The sequence below is a fragment of the Rhipicephalus microplus genome, chromosome X (assembly GCF_043290135.1).
Source record: "Rhipicephalus microplus isolate Deutch F79 chromosome X, USDA_Rmic, whole genome shotgun sequence".
Lineage (NCBI taxonomy): Eukaryota > Metazoa > Arthropoda > Arachnida > Ixodida > Ixodidae > Rhipicephalus > Rhipicephalus microplus.
The window spans coordinates 89,403,230-89,425,566 of record NC_134710.1 but is presented as its reverse complement, the minus strand read 5'-3'; the positions used below and the strand labels follow the sequence as shown (position 1 = coordinate 89,425,566).

General features: G+C 46.4%; 1 protein-coding gene across 1 annotated transcript in view; it reads left to right on the top strand.

Moving 5' to 3' along the window:
• The window catches only part of CCAP (Crustacean cardioactive peptide), a 47,567-nt gene extending 25,815 nt beyond the window's left edge, over positions 1–21,752 (top strand). Inside the window, exons 2-4 of the mRNA XM_037426396.2 lie at positions 17,534–17,640; positions 20,599–20,814; positions 21,378–21,752. Of these exons, the coding sequence (XP_037282293.2) occupies positions 17,566–17,640; positions 20,599–20,814; positions 21,378–21,452 (366 nt within the window). The 5' untranslated portion in view covers positions 17,534–17,565 and the 3' untranslated portion in view covers positions 21,453–21,752. The remainder of the gene's footprint in view (positions 1–17,533; positions 17,641–20,598; positions 20,815–21,377) is intronic.
• Positions 21,753–22,337: the final 585 nt, after the last annotated feature.

The following is a 22,337-nucleotide window of genomic DNA, read 5'->3' as shown; positions in this document are numbered from 1 at the left end:
TGCGGACGATATCACCGTCTGGGCCACGCGGGGGTCCCTTGGAGAAAAAGAATATAACCTGCAGCAGGCAGCCACATGCGTCGAACAATACGCGCAGACACGAGGCCTGGCCTGTGCAACAGAAAAATCTGAGATTCTACGAATTTATCGACGCAAGCTCCCACCATCGACGCAGAACAACCAAGGCTCCCGCCTCCAGGTTGTCCTTGCTGGCAAACAAATCCCAGAGAAATCCACCATTCGAATATTAGGCATGTGGGTACAGTCGAACCGCCATGTGAATCACACACTTTCCCTTCTCCGCACCACTACACTGCAAGTGGTCCGAATGATATCTCGGGTAGCCACTCGTCGCCATGGCATGCGCGAGGAGGACACCCTGAAACTCATACGTAGCCTCGTGGTCAGTAGGGTGACATACAGTTTGCCCTACCAACGCCTCACCAAGAGTGAACAGGGCCAAGTAGACGCAATGCTTCGCAAGGCCTACAAAGCGGCACTCAAGCTACCACCGGGTACTCCTTCTAGCAAGCTCCTCGCATTGGGCCTACACAACACCTTTGAAGAACTTTGTGAAGCGCAACTCGCCACACAACTGCAACGGCTCAAGAAAACACCTACAGGCCGTGACCTGCTCCTACGCCTCGGCTACATCAGCCAGTTTCACGACGCAGCTCGTCGCAAGCCCATTCCGGACCAACTTCGTGCCACTTATAAGGTCACTCCCATCCCCCGAAATATGGATCCCCGACTACATCAGGGCCGGAGGGAAGCCAGAGTGGAAGCCCTCGAGCGAACTTATGCACACAAAAACACTACGTACTATGTTGACGCTGCCAACTACGACCATGCAAACAATAAGGCTGTAGCCACAGTCATGGACCACACACTCACAGAACGTACCAGCGCTTCCGTGCGGTGCCACAACATCACCGATGCTGAAGAAACTGCCATCGCGCTCGCTCTCGCCCTCGGCTACAGACAACGAAGGTCGCTGACAGTTCTCACGGACTCTCAAGCAGCTTGCCGCAAGTACCTACAGGGGCGCATCAGCCAACCCGCTCTCAGCGTCATCATGAGCGTTACAGACACTGGCGAGCATTCCATTACACATCCACTCAGAATTAGGCATCGGATTATATGGACTCCGGGCCACATGGGACTGGAGGGGAATCAGGCAGCGGATAGGGTAGCTCGAGGGTATGCGAGCCGAGCACTTCCAACTCCGCCCCTGAGGAACTCGTTCCGGTCCCTTGCGACTATTCGGCCATCCTAAACCATTATAGAGGACTTAGGAAAGCTTATTCGCTACCACACCGAACACTAAATAAAGAGGAATTGGTCAGCTGGAGGCAAATTCAAACCGGCACGTTTCCAAATTTGCACATCCTGAGTAAAATGCACCCCTCGGCATACTCTCCTCTCTGTCCATGGTGTTCAGCTAAAGCCACTCTGTACCACGTCACGTTGGAGTGTCAGGCCATTACAGCCTTACAACCAGTACAAAATCCAACAGCGGAGCGATGGGAGGAGCTGCTGGCCAGCGAGAACCTGGAAGATCAGTTGAGTCTGATCAACCGGGCCCCCCCACCGCAAGCCAAGTATGTCCGACTACTCGGAGCTTCTCCGCAGAAAATTTCATGTAAATAAATAAATAAATATGTTTTCACCACCACCACCACCTAAGGAATATGGTATAATTCAGACAGTTATTAAGTGCGAAGCGTTTCTTAGCGAACTTCGGCGACTTTGCCCGTGTCTATCTATCTATCTATCTATCTATCTATCTATCTATCTATCTATCTATCTATCTATCTATCTATCTATCTATCTATCTATCTATCTATCTATCTATCTATCTATCTATCTATCTATCTATCTATCTATCTATCTATCTATTTATCTATCTATCTATCTATCTATCTATCTATCTATCTATCTATCTATCTATCTATCTATCTATCTATCTATCTATCTATCTATCTAGCTCTCCTGGCCGTTTCGAAAAAGGGATCTATACCAAACTCGGTATGGCAAACATGACTGGGTGACTAGCATAAGTGGCTAGTCACCACATGAAGATCATGACACGTATGTCATGAGTGTCATGATTGACATGTCATGGTCTTGCTGATCTTACAGTGGCTTCAATCACATGAGATACTGCAAACCTGGCATGTGACATGAATGCATGACGAACATAAGTGACAAGCCCTAACGGGGAAATCATGACATGCATGTCATGTAAGGCATGACTACACGCCATGCTCATGGTGTGCTTGCGGTCGTTTCGCTAGCTTCACATATGCCAAATTCGGTATTACGTGACGTGAATCAGTGATGAAGGTATATGACTTGTAAACATGATAATCATGACATGCGTGTCCTGTAAGAACATGACTACATGTCACATTCATGATGCGCTCATGGCTGTTTCGCTAGCTTCAAATATGCCAAATTTAGTATTACGTCACGTGAACAAACAACGAAGGTAAATGACACGTCAAAACATGGCAATCATTCATGCGTGTCACGTAAAACATGACCACAAGCTACGCTCATAGTGCGCTTGACCTTAAGCGCTTGACCTTAAGGGAGCCTTCGATAACGTCAAGCACGAAGTCATCTTAGCTCACCTAAGTGCCATCAACTGCATCTAGCGCACCTTCAACTACATCCGTAACTTTCTTACTGACAGATTGATTTGATTGATTGATTTGTGGGGTTTAACGTCCCAAAACCACCATTTGATTATGAGAGACGCCGTAGTGGAGGGCTCCGGAAATTTTGACCACCTGGGGTTTTTTAACGTGCACCCAAATCTGAGTACACGGGCCTACAACATTTCCGCCTCCATCGGAAATGCATCCGCCGCAGCCGGGAATCGAATTTCTCACTGACAGAGCTGCGTACATTCGCATCCAAGATCAGCAATACGGCCCATATATCACCTGGACACGAGAGTCACACCACAGGGCGCTGTGTTGTCGCCTCTGCTGTTCAACTTAGCTATGGCGCAGCTTCCGGCCCGCTTGGTTGCTGTCGACGGGGTAAAGCATGCGCTTTATGCCAACGACATCACTCTTTGAGCCACAGAGGGATGCCTGGGCAGCATGGAGGACAGCCTGCAAACCGCAGCCCATATAGTGGACGAATATGCAGCCTACTGCGGCATCCAGTGTTCCCCACAGAAGTCTAAATTTGTGCACCTTCGGCCGCCGGTGAAGTGCACTTCATCCATTAACCTTTCGCTGCATAGTGGACCTATTATTGAGGCACAGGAGATCCGTTTCCTTGAATTCCACATTCACAAAAACCGCAGGGTCGAGACAACACTTCACAAGCTGCGTAAGTTTGGAGAACAGGTGGGCCGCATGGTCCGCCGAGTCTCCAACAAGCGGGGAGGTCTCAAAAGCAAGGATGCGCTTCGTCTCACACATACTTTTGTCACTAGTCGCATCTTGTATGCGACTTCGTACCTGCACTTACGGAAGCACGATGAAGATTCCTTGGAGGTCACCCTTCGCAAAATTGTCAAGAGAGCCCTAGATCTCCCGATCACTACTTCCAATGCAAAACTTCTTGCCTTGGGAGTGGTAACCACCTATCAGGAGATCCGGGAGGCTCACCTAACAAATCAATGCACGCGCCTAGCGCAGACCCCGTCAGGCAGGCGACTCCTAGATCACCTACACATTCGGCATGAATTCCACACAGAGGAGCGGGTACGAGTGCCCGAACATTGGAAATACGCGATTCATGTTCGACCCCTTCCCACCAATATGTCACGTGGGTCGCACGCTGGCCGTCGGGGGGAGGCGCGGGCTCTTGCTCTCCGGCGCCAATTCGGCACTAAACAAAACGTATTTTATACGTACATCGCCTGCCCTTACCACGGGGGTTGGTATACGCCCACCGTGGTCCACCAAGATAGGCAGGTGGATGGTCCGTCCTTCCGAGCAACCAATGCTACCCATGCTGAAGAGGTGGCCATAGCTGTGGCTATATCACACGACAGTTCTCAAATTATATTATCAGACTCCAAAGGAGCTTGCCGAAATTTTCAAGTGGGATAGATCACACCCCTATCTGCCAAAATTCTTAAATCTTGTCCGCGAGTAGGTTACCCCTCTCCACGTTTAATAATCTGGACTACTGGCCATCAGGGCCTCGCAGGTAATTAGGCGGCGCACACTGCCGCCCGCGCACTCATTCCCCGGCCACTGCCTCGCCCACTGATGACCCCTGTGTTCCAGAAGAGAACGTTCTTCTCCTAACTTATAGAGATATAATTACCAATTATCGGGACTCCCACCGCCGTTTTCCTCCACCCTGCAAAAGACTCGGGAAAGAATTCTTCTCCGGCTATTTACCAATACTTTACAGTACCCGGCAGTGCTTAAGTACTTTGACTAATTCCTTTTCCAGCCTCCGCCGATACTGTGCGGAGGTGGCTGACACATACCACATGGTATGGGCATGCCAGCTCAATCCTTCTTTACCCCCGAACCCAAATCCAACAAGAGAGGACTGGGAGGTGGCCCTGTTCGGTAGACAGTACCTTGCGACCCAACGAGCCATGGTCCAGCGTGCCAGGACAGCGACCACAACCAACGGTGTCCCTGACTAAGGGCTCCACCTAGTACTGCAGGGAGGCTGACCCACTAGAGGCTGGTCTCCCTGGCAACCTCTGTATTTTAAATAAATGTTTACTACTACTATTACTACTACTTTTACTAACGGGGAAATCATGACATGCATGTCATCTAAGGCATGACTAAACGCCACGCTCATGGTGTGCTTGCGGTCGTTTCGCTAGCTTTACATATGCCAAATTCGGTATTACGTGACGTGAATCAATGACGAAGGTATATGACTGGTAAACATAATAATCATGACATGCGTGTTCTGTAAGAACATGACTACATGTCATGCTCATGATGCACTCGTGGCTGTTTCACCAGCTTCGAATATGCGAAATTTGGTATTACGTGACGTGAACAAACAACGAAGATAAATGACACGTCCAAACATAGTAATCATTCACGCGTGTCACATAAAACCTGACTACATGCTACGCTAAAAGTGCGCTCACGGCCTTTTCGCTAGCTTCACATATACTAAATTTGGCATTACGTGACGTGAATGGAAGACGAGCACAAATGACAGGAGCAAACATGATCATCCTGACATGAAAGTCATGTACAGCATAATTTACATGCCTACCACTGCTGGTGCTGATATTGCAAACATTTCTGGTGCCGTCGTTACGCGACTATAAACAACATACTTGCGTCTTACCTCGATACGTGAGTGCGCATTACATTTCTACTTGTGTTTACTGTGTACTACGTCCGCCCGCCTTGTAACGTTGTGCTGATTTTAAAGTGGCATACCAACTTTCCTCATTCGTGCTTCGCATATCATCGATTCCCACTGTACGTGGAATCTGCCTTTTTGTAGTGTAGTAGGCAGCGTGGGACTTATGAACTTCCATAAGCTTTGAGAATGGCCGAGGGCATCTCCCCGTCCACACAGCCATTTGCATTTCGAAAGGCATGCGCAGCGTCACCTTTCGTGGACTATCGTATAAGGCATCGGTCTCCTAAACCAGGGGAAGCGTGTTCGAATCCCGCCTAGGGTAGGTGCCTTCTTTGTTGTTGTTTTTCCATTGTTGTTCAGGCGGCCCTCGTTACGGCATGTTCGTCGTTTTTTTGGGCTAGTTGGTAAACTATATGTCATCTGGGCCGCATGTTCAGGACGGCTTCAAGCGTTTAATGTATTCGAAGATAATCAACTAGCGACACAACACTAGATGCAGCAAAGGACTTGTGCTGTTGACTGATACAAGTGGTGCAGTCGGATGGACGGACACAAAAACTATTAGAAAAACATTGCAAGGTTGCCGGCCCGGGTTCAGGCCAGCCGGACATTAAATGTGTGGTGAGACATAGATTGAGTGAGTGAGACACAGACCAGCTATATGGACTAGATTGCCCATATAGTTGGTCATGCAGATCTAAGCTTGTCAGCGCACTTAGCCATCGCTCTTTCAGAAGGTGTGGTCCTATATTGTCCTTTCGTTATATTACGGTGACCTGTGTACATTGCCATAAAATATGTGCCATATCTGCGTCTTCGCGCTTAAAGAGCTGACAGATTACTGGTGGGTACCGGCTGGAATTCACTCTTTTGGTGTACTGAATTTCGAAAGGTTCTGGTTTGCCATCTTCACCAATCTGTTCCTTGAAATCTGTCTAGCTGTTTGGTGGGGGATATTCTTCTCGGTGTTGCTTATAGTGTGCCAGTATGTCGTGGTACGTGACCACTCTGTCTCTCTTCTTGCATTGCATATTCGCCATTGTCACCACCTACATCGTCCCTATCACCTCCACCGGAGACGTGCCCCTTTCTGTGGTGGGTGTGGGGTGTTGGGACATCGCTGCCCGAGCCGTGGTGGGTTAGTTCTCGTGTGGTTTGGTGGGTCTTCTCGTTGAGGTTGGTAGGAATGCCCGTGTCTTCTATGATTACTTCCCCTATGATAGCCGGGATCCATTTGAGGTATTTGGGGTATAATTTTACCATTCCGGAAGTCTTCTGCTCTGCAGTTCAGTATTTTGGCTGCTTCAGTAGAGACTCATTCCTTTGTGAAATTTCTAATGGACGTTTTGGAGTCAGTAATTTTATTCGGTCTTGTTTTCAGCCATTGATTATGGCCAGTGCACAGGCCATTTCTCTCGCTGCGACCAACGATCTAGTTCTTACGGAGCCCGCTGTCAACGCTTTTCCCTTTCGTGTCTGTGACCAACACTGCACAGAGGGAGCCGCTCACAACGATATTACTGGTGTCCATATTTCGGGAATAACGGGCGCCATCTACAAACTGCACCCCCTTCCACGTGCCGTGGCTCTTGGGGATCGTTTTCGTGCGGCATTTTTGTCTGCCGACGTTGTGTACGGGGTGCATATTCTTCGGCATGTTTTCCGTGATTATTGCGGATCGGACGTCCAGGTGAATCTACGTCTTAGGACCCTTCGTTTTGTAGTAGTTTATGAAGATCTCTTCCATGATTTTTCTGTCTGCTTTGGTTCCGGGCTCGTCCGCCTCGTTGAAACAGTGACTATAGGGTGCTTGGATGCTGACCCAAAGGTCGCGAGTTCGAACCCTAACATAGCGGTCACAATTTCGTTGGTGGCGAAATGGTAGAGGTCCGTATACTGTGCGATTACAGTGCACATTAAAGAACATCAGATAGTCTAAACTCCCGGAGCACTACCCTACGTCATCTTTCATAATAATATGGTTGTTTGGGACGTGAAACGCGAGATAATATTATTATCACTATCGGTTCTGAACAAACTTTCTAATTGCGATATCCTCTGTGCTTCAGTGGTCTCATCATGCGTATTATGTACCCCTAGATGTAGCAGCCGTTCGTTTGTGTGTGTGTGTGTGTGTGTGTGTGTGTGTGTGTGTGTGTGTGTGTGTGTGTGTGTGTGTGTGTGTGTGTGTGTGTGTGTGTGTGTGTGTGTGTGTGTGTGTGTGTGTGTGTATTACACCAACGATTTTTATGACTTTCCTTTCCAGGCGCGTTACGGTTTCCGCATTTGTTCCCCTGGCTTTGATTCAGAGACTCAGGACTCTGATCTTCTGAACCAAGAGGATCTTCTTGTTATTTCTAGTGGACATCCTGATTCCTCTTTTGTGTAATTCTGTTACATCTCTGCATGGTATGCCTAGTCTCTTGTGGTGGTATAGTAGCGGTTCCAATTTTCCTGGTGACTCCAGATGACTCTCGAAGGCTTCCACCACCTCTTGAAGTCTATTTTCTTTCTCTCTCTCTATCGTTGGTGTCTGTCATAACCCAAATCGTAATATCGTCTGAATAAACTGCGTGATTATTACCTTCTACTCGCTCTATTTTTATCTGATAATCCGATCATGACGAGATCGAGGAGCATCAGTGACATGACAGACCCTTGCGGTGTGCCAGCACTGCCGATGTCCACGTGAATGTTTCCCTCTTCGTCCAGTCTGATTCTGACATTTCTTTCCGTAAGAAAATTTGTGATGTAATTGTACGTGCGTTCGTAGAGGCTGATTTGCACAATTATTTTAAGGATGGCTGCGTTCTCGACCATGCCGAAAGCCTCCCTTAGATCTAGCCCGATTATTACTGTCGTGCCTCGTCCAGTGGTGTCTATCACTTGCTCCTTCAGTTTATCAAGGCATACTGTGTAGACAGCCCTCTTCTGAAGCTGGTCATGTCGCTGCGGTAGACGTTGTTAGACTCAAATGAGCCGTTAACTCTGTTCAGGCAAGCATGTCCCTTACTTCACCGACGCAAGAAGTGAGCGAGATGGGCCACATGTTTTGAATGTCTAAGATTTACCCGACTTAAGCTCCCGTCGGACCTCTTCCAGTCGTCGGGTATCTCCCCGTTCCGGCAGCACTCATTGATGTAGCCTGTCAAGCAGCTCGTTCTCTGGTCGTCCAGGTTCCGGAGCATCTTGTTGGACACTTTGTCGGGACCTGGTTGATGTTGCCGTCCGTAGCGTCACACACGTCATCCCATTCCTGATGGCATAGCTGGGCGCTGTGTGTTTTGACGTGTTTGTTTGATTCCGCGAGTTTTTGCCTTCGGCTTCGCTTGTGTTTTTGCGTATGCAGTCGTTTCTGAATAGATTTCTTAGCTTCTACAAGATTTGCGAGCCTGCTGTTCATCTGTGTTGAGTGGCGTCTGACGCCGTCATCGTCTTCTCGTCAAGCCAACCACTCGTCCCACTCTATCTCGAACGTGGCTTTTTATAGAAGCTCCTTGCTTCATTATTCTATGTGTTTGATGGGTCCCTCTCCTTTTTTTTGTTTCTGCTTTTGTGTAATTTATCCCAATCTACTATCCTGATCTTGTCTCATTATACTGTCGGAGGCTTTATAAGCGATTAGAAAATACAGTCAGTGACATGGGCATCAGTCAGCAGGGAGGTGCAAAAAGAAAAAAAAAAGGCACTTACCGCCATCAAGCCACAGCAGCATTGCCCCTCACCCAAGCTAAACCAGGGCTCTCCTCGCCCAGCTGAGATGCGACACCGGTTCGCACCCCCTGAGATGAAATCCTGCCGATGTTCATAGTCAGCGGCCGCTTGGACCTATACCAAGTTTCAGTCCAGTAGTCTAACGGGCGCTCCCTTTTTGCTAGACCGTATGCGTATGACTTCCAAAACTCCGTCAGTCGATCAGAGGTGCTTTTTTTCTCAGAATGAACTATATGACCCGTGACACGCTTGAACAGGCGTTTACAAGCAATAAAAAAACGCTATTGGGCTAAGGCGCGAAGCTTTTAGACATCCTGTGTGTGCCATCTTTATTGATTTAATACTTTGTTTGTTTTTTTGTTTGTTTATTCAACAGTGCGGACAAGTAGCCAAAACAGGGTACACCTACCAAGACGTTTTTAACGAAGTCAATGGTCAATGATTACAGATAGTTTTTTCGGACCAAAGCCTTTATGGCCAAGCTTTACGCATCACCCCCTTTGCAGAAAATCACGTATTAAACTGAGAACAGCGGCGGCACACGCAGCACTGCAGTGAGTGAACACATGCCTGTCGACCAATAATGTATACAGTAGTAGCCTCACTTCAGCATGGCAGCGTGGTGCGTACAGATGCTGCTTGATGTTCATGTTAGCAGGAAAATCATCTTACTCGGTATCGCGTCACTTACAACGAAATACAGTGAAAGTCGTTTTTCTTTATCGGAGATACTTTTGGCATCAGCAGCTGTCTATCGATATTCATCACGATACCAAACTATTTTATGAAATCGGAAAGCTAACGATAGTAAATGTTCACGCGTACTCTTCAAGACCTATAGCTGGACGCAACCTAAAGCGAGAGACAGAAAGAGAGCAGCGAGAGAGAGAGAACAGGGAAAGAGTGGCGCTACGGTCGTTGTTTTCACCAGTCTAGTCGCGTGCATAACTTAAGCTTCTGGTTTGTATAGATAGCTATAGGTGATCGGTGAGTATAACTGCCAAGCACCCCCGCGTATTCTACTTCTGCTTCACCTCCGTGAGCGAGCTTCGCTACAGCTACAAGTGCATGAGTGTTTTTGGCTGGAACAGCCGACAAAACCTAAAGAGGAACTAATGTGGGAGAGGGAGATACTCGGAACAGCGATATTCCCCTAACTTGCGAAATCAACTTACAAGCTCTTCGGGTATATTTTGTTGCCGTGGTTCGAACACGTGTACCGAGCAGCCCAAACTCGGCTAAAGCTTTAAATCAGAGCAAGCCTTCCGCGCAGAATGCACCAGAAACTCTGTAGTGGTGCTCGCTTTCGTCTTTTGCGTTGGTGAGCAGATTAATCGGAAACCATTGTGTCAGCTTCCTTACTATCACCGCGCGTCCAAGTATGAATGTGGCTTTCTTTTTTACGCTGTTTACTGAAAACAAGAGCGGCTTCTGGTCGAGCCTACCTAGTTTCTTAATAAACGCATAAAACATGTTGCTCTCCTAAACGCAACTGGTTTGAGCAAACTTTTCTTCGCTTCCACGTATATTGTGCCAAAAAAGAGACCGAGAGAGGGAGAATATTTCTCGCCAACCCAGCTATAGCTGAGAGGGCTATATGCACAATAAGAGCTTTCTAGAAGCGCCATCGGCTCGCTAAAATTGATTAGGAAAAACAATGGCGTAGATGCGCTTCTGATAATATCATAAAAATACGCCCACAACTCTCCGGTTTGCCATGCGCGGTCTCGGCGTGTTGCCGTTCTCTCCCACAATGCTCCGACGCAAAGTTCGCAAAGTTGCCATGGCCACTGCACGGCCACGTCGTCTTCTGGGCGCAGTCGCTTGATTTCTTTCCGAGCTTACAACCACTGTGCCTAGGTAGGGAAGGGGGCGGGGGCGAAGCGGCGAAAAGCGGGATGCGCATGAACCGGGCGTCTGCCTCATAAAGGAAAATCGCCACTGCACTCATTAGTAGGTCGTTCCAAGCAGTACTTGGTGCGGATTTCTTTTATTTTCCTCCTCCCCCTCTTCGCTTTTCCGAAAGCGGGTGGAGAGGTAAACAAAGCGACGTGGGCGCACTAGTGGCAGGCGCGAAAACAGTATGTTCGCTGCAGTCGCCAATGGATAATTTACGCCAAGCCGCACAAAAGACTGTGCTCATTGTGTCTCCGCAGTCGTTTTCGTGCGCCCGTGCAGAGCTGCATTAGTGGTAATCAATTGCTCATCGCTGGTTAACAAAAGGAAGCACTAGGTGCTGGGTTTTCCAGCGAATGTCGAACAGTTTTTCTATTTGTTTCTACTTGTTTTATCATTTTTTTCGCACTCGGTAGCAGAAAGTGCACCTTATGGCGATCGCCCTTCTAGCTTTGTCGGTTTCGAAACAGGTATACGAACGCAGGAAACGTGACGTATTGCTGCTCAAGCTACGCGCAAGCTTCTAATGTAACATTGCTTTTTCTTTACCAGCCGGCGTAGTGCACACTGTGGGCGATACGCGAAGGCACGCAGAAGAATTGTCGCTCGGTTGAGATGGAAGCGCTTGCGAGTAAATACCAGCTGCAGTGTTATACAGCTTCGACCGTAGAGTGGTTACGTGTTACACACGCCCGAGGAAAGTCTCTGCCACAGAAGAATCTCTCTGTGCTCTTGCAGTCAGGGGCAGCTCCAGCGGGGGGGGGGGGGGGGATGAGAGGCTGGGTGGAGGTTCTTCTTCCCCTTTACCCCTACCAAAAACAAGCATGGTCAAGACTCAAAACACAGTGCACAGGTTCTCAGCCTCCCTGCCTCTCTGAAGGAACTCGCTTGTCATGGGTTCCCACCATGGCAAAGAAATTCTGGCGCCGCTTCGCGTAGCAGTTCGATGTGTCTGCCAGAGTAGAGCAATTATGAGCTCTACAGTCTGCCTGAACGAGGGTGCCATCTGTACTCCGGATAGAACAGCCGTCATGCTTCTGATTAGACGTTCACCAAAAGCTCGAAAATTGGTTTTTTGATCTACGTTCAATTTTTCCGCTGCGTCATTGTCTTCAGCGTGTCGTCACATGGTTTCGTATGTTTCTTTGCTTGCTTGTTTTTATGGAACTGATTTACCTCTTTTTTCCCATTAGCTTCTACAGGTGACTTGCTTTCAAAAACATGACGAACAAAGATAACACATAGCATAAAAATGAACCCCCGTGTTGAGGGTAAATGTCAATATTTTATTCACTTGCATAGAGAGACGCGATCACAATGATGTGCAGGGTCATATTTATGCATTGGAACGCACTTTAGGACTAAAATCGGGGGTTTTACGTAAAAAAAACATGTATGAGAGACACGCTGCTAGCGGTCGACTTACGACTATTTTGGGCAACCGAAAACTGCGGAAGTTGAGAAAGTCAGAACCTTTATTCCCTGCAGAGTTACTTATCTACTTCATTTTAAAGTGTGCGAGGGCCTGTAAATATTACTTCAGAATAAATAATCGTTTTGCGGATGGATCCATGCATGTTGCTCTCACCTCGTGGCACAGTATCCAAACCGTTCTAGCAATTACACGAAATCGTCAAAACACAGCTCGCAAGCTCATATTTTGTGCCGCCCGTAAATAAATCAAGATCTTAAACGCGGGCCTCTATGATACTGGCAGTAAGATATCTGAACGGATATTTGTTCTTTTTCTTTGTTTTCATTTTATCTGTCCTCTTTACATTCGCCTTATTCTGCGCTCCTGTAAAGGGAAGCAAACCAGTTATTCTACCATGTTAGCCTCCCTGTATTTTTCTTTTCATCTCTTTCCATCTCTGCCTGGCTTCCGAACAATTCTCACTCGTATGCATAATACACATGATTTCTTTTTCTGTGTATGACATACCGGGGTCGCATAATCATGTAAGCGCATTTTCCCCCCACTGGTCAGCAATAACGAAATAAACTTGAAAATAAAACAGGAAACTGGCGTGTTAGACGCGCGGCAGCGGCGTGACCTACTTGGCACCGTGCCAACACTTGTGGAGCGTTCGTACGGAGGGACATCATTACACAAAGTTGTCAAAGAGCTGCTTCGCATCTAATAAAAGAATGCTCTGCAAGTTTTAGATACAAAGGAGCTCTTTGACTAGCCTGTGTAGTGCTGTCCGTCCATGTCTCCGTGCCAACGCGCCGCACAGCACTCCCCTCGCCGCGGGTGTTGGGGCGGTGCCAAGTAGGTTATGTCTTTCCCCGCAGTGCGCGGTGACATCACTCTCTCCCTCGCCTGCCGCGCGCTCGCTGCGTGTCACCTCTCTCTAGCTTCACCCTATTCACCGCTCTCAACGTTCGAGTGCATATCGAGTGAACACTTTTGGCTCGTTTATCTGCGATGAAAAGGACGCCAGAAAGCGAAGCTCTTTCACCCGCCGAAACATGCACCTAACCCGGCCGTCACCGGCGTTGCGAGGATTAGCAGAGCCGATCGCGTTCGCGAATCGCGACGTCGCGCCTGCAACACCGACGAGGCGCGAGACAGGGAAACGGAACGCAAGCGTCGGCAGCGGATCACCAACGGCACCGACGAGGCGCGAGTCAAAAACGCCGATCGCGTCCGTGCGCAAAGCCGCTGCTTCGCATCCCATCAGGGTTCCCTTTGGGAATATGTTAATTTTTTTTTTTGGGGGGGGGGGGGGGGGTGCACAGTTTCTTTGTTGGGGGCCAACGTCCGCGTGCGCCCGATACAAGAGCGAGCGAAAGGAGAGATGGGGCGGCCGCCTTCTCAAAAAAGTACAAATTCGATCTGCTGTGGACACACTAGTCTGGCCACATTGGCTAAAATAATGTTGATTCCTTTGCAATTATCTTTTAAATAACTCTAAAAGGGCTGGGCAGTGTCTAAAATGTAGAAATTAATAAAAAAATATTTTAAGCAATTGTTAAACGAAGAACAAAAGGTTCGCTAATGCTCTTGTGGCCGAGTGGAACTATTGCAGGACCACTGGCAATTTTCAGAGCACTGATCGAATAAAAGCAGAACGGTGCGTGGAAGCGCTCCTTGCAATCTGTAATCGCGCCAGTGAAAAGACTTTTGATGACGTTTTTCGAAATCGGCACATTACCTCAAAGAAGCTTCAGCTTTAGCCGAAGCTTCGTGGACGTCGGCGTTTACTATTCCCAACATCCTGCAGACTTTAAAATGGCTTATATATCATCTGCTGTTTCTGGGTCTGTACCTATACTTGTCCACACGCACACACTGTATTGATTTCTTGAGAAATGATTCCACGCGTATAGCGCACGAAATGACTTGGTATGAGGTAGATACCAGCTGAAAACTACTGCGGGCAAGTATCATATTTGGGTCATGGGGCCTCTGCGGCTAGAAGCATATCAGATCAATGCTGTGTGACTTGTCCCTCTTTTCAGAATGCATAGAGCCATGCATATTGGAACAAATCCTGGCAATCAACTGCCCGGTTGCATTTATACTAAAACTACAATACCAGCTAAAATTTTAAATACTTACTAGCAGGTTAGTCTTATGTCAGCAGTCGCAACCGACAATAAATAGCGAAGTTAAGTTTGGGAAAAAGTAATGAGTAGGTGTTTTAACACTGTCGCATTGTATTACAGAGTGTACAAGTATGTGGAAACGTAAGTGACTGCAATATTGCGAACTGTGTGTGGTGCCGCAGACAATACCTAATACTGGAACTTTATCAGAACTAAGACTGCCCGTTTCAAACTCTCTCATCTTGTTTGTTCATGTGCTTGCTTGAGCCAGCAAACATTTGTTCTAAAAGCTTTTTTTTTTAACGCTGTCCTCTGGAATCATCTCTGCAATATTGCGAACTGTGTTTGGTGCCGCTGACAATACCCTCACTTGAACTTCATCTGAACTAAGATTGCTCGTTTCAAACTCTCTCATCTTGTTTGTTCACGTGCCTGCTTAAGTCGGCAAACATTTGTTCTAAAAGTTTTTTTTTAATGTTTTCCTCTGGAATCATCTTTATCTCTGCCAGTTACCTTGGCTGCCCATATATGTATAGCGCCATAATACTCCGTCTGCAATCAGTTTTTCCTTTTCGTTCACGCGATAGCGTCAATACACTTCAATCGTTTCGCCAAAATTCCGATGTCGGTGACCGTGTTATTGGTTGTGAGCGAAAATTCGAGATATATGCAAATAAATCAATGATAATAAATATACGGTTCGAGCGACACTTGAACACCTGCAGGCCTCCTGCGTGGAGAGAAGGCGTTCTACCACAGAGTCACGCTGTATTGGAACTGCTTTCGAAAGAAACCCTATACGAATGTCATGTATACTGCGAGGAGTCTCCATAGCGCATGTTATGTTGCGTGGCAGAAATGTAAAATCGCGCAAGGCTTCAACACATGCGAAGTGCACATCGACCGAGAAGTTCAAAGGCCAACCCATTACAAAGCAATCGGACATATTTTATCAGCATCAACAGCAAAAGCATCGGCAAAGTGAGAAACTGCCGGTACGTGTGTTGCCTTGAGGACGCGTATATGAATATACTTCACTGATACGCAAAAGGAAGAATTATATAACGCAATGGGTACTTCCGAACTGTACTTGCTGTAGGAATTGTAGGATAATTTGAAAGGGCCTAATTACAGATGTACCTTTCCTTGCGACACGGTTTAAGTGCCCACCGAGAGGCTATAGCGATTGAGGAGGCGATGCGAACGCGCTATTGCGTTCTACTCTTGAAGGCGAAGCTCAGGCGTCCTTGAACTTATCGTTTTACAAATTTTTGAAGTAAAGTAGTTGCCATCGCCACAAACACTTAGGACAAGAAGTTGCCATAACCAAAAACCTTTAAGTAAAGTAGTTGCCATCACCACCACCACCAACACCACCATCCGCACCATCCGCACCACCTCCGGCGTAGCCATGTGGTAGTAGTAGTAGTAGTAGTAGTAGTAGTAGTAGTAGTAGTAGTAGTAGTATAGTAGCTTGGAAAAGAACTGGGGGTTCAAACTATCCCCCACTCCAGAATTTTTCAAATTTCCCATATGTTATGTACACGTACAGAAAAAAAAATAAACGTCTGCGCTGCACCGATTGCTGCCACTGGCCTCGTATTGCAATGCATGTGGCAGCCACTTTTGTTTATTGTCGTAGTTTTTCTCTCCCCCCCCCTTTTTTTTTTGAATGGTACCATCCAACCATCGCCTAATGTCCATCGTAGTCACTGATAGCTTGTTCAAGCGATCTTCGTTTGTGAGAAGCCTTCGCTAATTCGTTCAACTTACATTGCAGAGCACTCAAAGCGCCACGCGTTACGCGGTAATCACGTGTTTTCATTTCGCGCACTTTAATCAAATCCTGGAAAAACATTTACCAGCGTTGTTATCTTACCGTAAATTTAAAATTTTATAATTTCTGGATAAGAGCTACAAGTGTTGTATTGACATTTTTTTCTCTAGAGTCAGTATTTAAGAAGCTCAATAGGCAATCTTTGTTAATTAGCGTGCTTAGCGGATCAAAAAATATATTCTGACATGCTACATACAGCTAAGAACAATACTGCGCTAGCTGAAGCCACGTATCACTCATTTTTAATTTTTTATTGATTAGTAATATTTAGCTGAAACACCCCGTAATTATATATATATATATATATATATATATATATATATATATATATATATATATATATATATATATATATATATATATATATATATATATATATATATATATATATATATATATATATGAGATCTAACAGACAGTAATGCCAAGGAATGTACAGGGGAAGTTATTAGAACCAATGGAATGTAAATAAGAAGAAAGAAAAGTGGATGAAAAAATAACCAGCCATGCCCACGGCTGGTTATTTTTTCATCCACTTTTCTTTCTTCTTATTTACATTCCATTGGTTCTAATAACTTCCCCTGTACATTCCTTGGCATTACTGTCTGTTAGATCTCATTAATATTGTGTTAAAACACGAAAACACGAGCCCTTAGGTATACACTTCTTTCCCTTATATATATATATATATATATATATATATATATATATATATATATATATATATATGTATATATATATATATATATATATATATATTACGGCCTGGCTAACCTCCTTCCTCTTTCAATCCTCCTCCTCCTCTTCCTCCATATTACGGCACTATATATATATATATATATATATATATATATATATATATATATATATATATATATATATATATATATTACGTCACTATTCGCGCGTCGCGAATAATTAGTGGTGCACGCATGCAGCGCTTGTCGTGAGAACACACTGCATTTTTCGTCTATGGTTAGGCAAATACCGTCACGAGAGAATGTCACCCCAGAAAACACAATATTTATGCTGAGAGACGCGTGAAAAGGAACCATCGAAATTGCGTCTTCTGGTGGCAGGTGTTGCTCGAGACCCATTTCGACAAAAGGGTCTGCGCCAAATCTTTTCGTGCAGTCTATTTAAGGGAGAAAGAACTTCGCTGACGGAAAGAATCGGGAATGATGAAGCTACTTTAATGTGTGCGTCTTGCAGGATCTAAGTGCGCAAGGCCGGGTACATCAATCATGTCTACTACTGGGTTGCTCCTCTTTGGCGTCCTCGTCCTTTCAGTCTGCTTGACGGAAGCACAAGAAAAGCCGGTGAGTCGTACAGTCGCGAGTTTCCGTTCTGGGGCTATAACTGCAAGTTTGCCAAGCAGTATAAGATCAGAAGTTTGTTCGGGGAGGTGTGTTTCACGGCAGGGCTTCATCCGGGTCTCTGTACGTAGAGTCGCTAGCCCTAATTTCTTTATTTAAACACGAAAATGCTATGAACGCGGGCTACCTCACAAATAAAGCAAAAAAAAGGGGGGGGGGGGAGAAAGTAATAAAATATTCAGACCCACACTAAGAAAAAAAAAGAGTATCTATGACTCCTTTCGGGTAGTTCTGACTTGCCATGTGTATGATTTTTTAAAAAGACGCGCTAACTCTCTTGAAGGTCATACGACTCTCAGAAAAGAGGATATTGACCCATAGCCATACTAAGGAATTTTTTAGGGGGTGGTTATGTGTAGAACGGTTAACCGTAACAACTGGTAGTCGATGAGAAGGCCTTGAATTCTTTAGTATAACCTGAAAAATTAAAGAATGAAAAGATTTCGTGGAATGTCCAAACCATTCAGCCCCCTCCCCCCTCCCGTTACGGCCCTGTAATGAGCCACAAAGGGAGTTGACGTGCCTCTTTTAAAGACAGTCACACACGGGACAAGCCAAAACTCTCAAAAGAGAGTCAAATGACTCTTATTTTTCTTGGAGTTCACATATTGCACGCACACACAAGAGAAGCAAACGCAAAAAAATAATAATAATTTCTATACGGGCATCAGCTACGCACTCTCGCCTGAACATGAAAGATGGTCACCTAAGCCATAGAAGAAAGGAATCACGCAAGTATCTGTTCACGCACTTGAGAACCGTATACAATTTGATCGATCCATTGAAAGCAAACCATGATGTAACGATCGCAAATGGCAATGTCATTTTGTTTTGCGTCCATGAAAGTGCTTATTTCACATACCTGTTTGTCGTGGCATAGAATATGAGAGATCATCTATCATGCATGCTCAAAGGATAGCGCGAGATAATTCCTGTAGCCGTGAAGGCACTTTGTGACAAGATGCTTTACGATAGCTTATCCAACTGTGGTTAACAGTTATTAATCAGCCGCCACGGCACCGCACAAAGGTGTAAAGCTCATTTATTGACGCCAATGCCAACCAGCATATATATGGTAGGCGGCAACCCCGTTTACACGACGCATTGATCGTCTGCACGGGCTGCCCCTGTAGCATGTCAACGTGCTAGCGCATACAGCTCACGCTATATGCTTCCATACGTAGTGTAAGCTTGAATATTGATGGATATGTGTGGTTTAACGTCCCAAACCCACCATATCATTATGAGAGACGTCGTAGCGGAGGGCTTCGGAAATTTAGACCACCTAGGGTTCTTTAACGTGCACGCAAATCTAAGCACACGAGCCTACAACATTTCTGCCTCCATCGGAAATGCAGCCGCCGCAGCCGGGATTCGATCCCGCGACCTGCGGGTCAGCAGCCGAGTACCTCAGCCACTGGACCATCGCGGCGAGGCAAGCTTGAATATTCCATCTAACTTAAGATGCCCAAGTTTTCATTTGTTAGCTTAAATGTACCCTCATCTCCAAAAATTTGCGGACCCCGAAATTTCCGAGAAAGCCACATTACAGCTTTGTCTGAGAACATAGCCTGCAGATAGATATTCCACCCTGCAGTCCTTGCGACCCACACAGCTACCTGCTAGGTTGGAAGCGGCGTGCCCTAACAGAACAGAAATTCGCATTTGCAGTGGAGCCCTCGCTTTGTATACATTTTTCGGTGCAGTTGTTCACGAATGGCCCCATACGGCTGTTCATCTATACACTATACCACCAACCTGCCCAGAATGTAACGATTACACATTAAACTGATCTACAAAACCAGAAATGTTGATAGTGCTAATGCATGTGACACATGGTAAGCAGTGCGGAAATGCAAAAAAAAAAAATTGAGATCAACTTATACATGCATGTTTTCAGGGATCGCTGTGCTTGTAATTGTAGCGTCCGGTATGTATCTAAAAGTGAAAGCGCCGCGTCGACGGTTTCTTTTGCTAACAACGCTTCTCTTACTCCTGCCATACCAAAGCAAACGCGCCAGAACGACACCTTCCCAAGGGCGGGCACAGGGTTCTCCAATGGAGATAGGGGGGGGGGGGGCAAATTTATTGCAGCGCTCCACCCCCTCCCTTGACTTTGGTCGACAGCTGAAAAGAGTTAGCTCCGCAACAGATGCAAGGACAAAATTAAGCGATGACGTGCTTCTCACGAATGCCTGTCATTGATTCCTAGAATTCTGGGGTAAGGGTAGGCAGTAAACAGTTATTTGAATGCAACATTTGCGGTGCTTGGCCACCATTATCGTCCAAAAACATGCGTGGCTATAGCTTGACGCATTAAAATAAAATCACAGCTTACCCATGGACTGAATAATGACGAGTAGGGCAAAGCATCCGCCAGTCCGTCCGCGCTTCTGTCCGTGCGTCCGTTCGTGCGTCCGTCCGTCTGTGCGTCCATCCATGCGTCCGTACGTGCGTCCATCCGTCCGTCCGTGCATCCGTCTGAGTGTCCGTCCACGCGTACGTCCGTCTGCTTGTCCATCGGTCCGTCCGTCCGACCATCTAGTGAACACTCCAAGTACTGCCATGTCGCATCTTTTCATCATATTGACACACCTCGACGTTCCATCGTCACAATATATTCATCATATAGAAGTACCGCCATCCAGTGGACATTCCAAGGACTAAACGAGAGGTGGCGATACCTGCTACTACTACGACGACGACTACTACTCCATACATCGCGGACGCACGACCCACGGCATAAGGAGCTTCGCCCCTAAAAAATTACGTGAAAGGACCGAATGAATAACGGTGTAAGGCAGATTTGGCGCCTCCCGTTAGATCATTATGGGGGGGGGGGGCGTTCCCGTGCGCATGCATATGCACCTCACTATATGTCTATGTCCATCTGTTGCTCAGGATGACGTGAGCGAAGAGCGCTTTGAGCCGGAGCAGAAGCGGCCTTTCTGCAACGCCTTCACTGGCTGTGGAGGAAAGAGGTCCCAGTACAGGACGCGCAACCTGATGTCTAGGCTGCGGCAGAGGATACTGGACGCATCGGCTAGGAATCACCATCGCTCCCGGAGCCAGTTTCAAGGGGACGCAGACAGCCGCAGCGCTCTGGACGCTGACGAGGTGAGTATGCACGTAAAACTGACGCAATCTGTGCTATTCTAAGTGAACTGACGCGTGCAAGAGCTATCACGTAGAAAATAGATAACATGATAATATCGCACAAAAAGTGTCACTGGTCCCAATACACGGTATATGAAAACTTGCGGGACCCCAAGGCATTGTCTATGGGCAAAGGGCAGGAAAAAAAAGGAGAAAAGAAAACGCTCTAAAAAGCTCAGTGGCTTCAGTTATCGCACATAACAGTAATCCGTAAACCGGAGTTGGAAGCTCGAACCAACATTTCGCCAAGTGGACTTTTCTTCTTCAAAGCTAGAACTAGCCTCAAGGAGGGCACGTGTCGAAATGTCTCCCACAAAAAGCCCCAATTTTTCCCTCTCGAGCTTCCATCTTCCCTTTCCTGCCATCTGTTGAATGACAGCAATCATTATTTGTACAGTGGATGAAAACGTTTGATTAATGGACATCACCTGGACGGGAAGTGTTCCTCCTCCTTTAGAGGAATCTCATAGCAGAATCAGATATCGCTCATGAATCTATAACTTGCATGTGGACATTTGTTGCAGTTGCGGAGCGGTGCCATACTGGTGAATCTACCCAGCCTGTTGCGGAAGCGGAGGTTCTCCATGAACAGCCCGTAGCTCGAAGTGGACCGTGCTCATCAACTTCTAAGCGTCAACGGCGCAGGTGTCGGTGACTCCTGCGTTGTTTTAGCGCATACGGAAATGAAGCGATGAGCTTGATATTGTCTAACACACAACCGTATCCAGATTTTTAAGCATGCATTGGCGTCACGGGTCATTCCATTTCTGCAATTTTATATCCCGCTGGAAGTGGCAGGTCTTAATAACAAATTACGTGTAATAATTAGCAAAATTATATTAAACATATTCCACATGGCATATGTGATTCCAACGGGGCTCGAAGTATCTGATGCACAGTAAAGCATCTGACAATTTATATGTCGAGCTTTCAGTAAAATCTCCATCAGTTGAGTCATCGGAGTGTCTTTTTACCTGTAGCACGTGCACTGCAAGGAGCAAGATGGTTGGTTTATGGGATTTTACGTCTCAAGGCATCTAAGAAGAGATACCGTGGTAAATGGGCTCTGCATCATTTTTCGACCCGTTATACGTGTACTTATAAGGAATTGAAATATACGGGCCTCAAGCACTTCACTTCCATAGAATGTGACAGCCGCGACCGGAATCCAATCCGCGTCGTTCGTGTCCACAGCCGAACAACGTAATCACTGAGTGCACCGTGGTGGCCTGAAGAAAAGTACTACTGGGTGATTCCATGTAAGATCGAACAAATCATGGCAGGTCGACCTCTTAAATTTATCAAATATTTAATATATTTTTACCTGATTAGAGGATAGGAGAGATCCGAAATCGGTTTTGGCGGAAAACGTTTTTTGAAGCAGAGTAAATCATTGATGAGGAAGAGCTGGAGTGACTCGCTTGCCCGCTCTGCTACTTTTTTTGCCGAATGCGGCAATGAATTACAAAAAAAAAAATGTATTA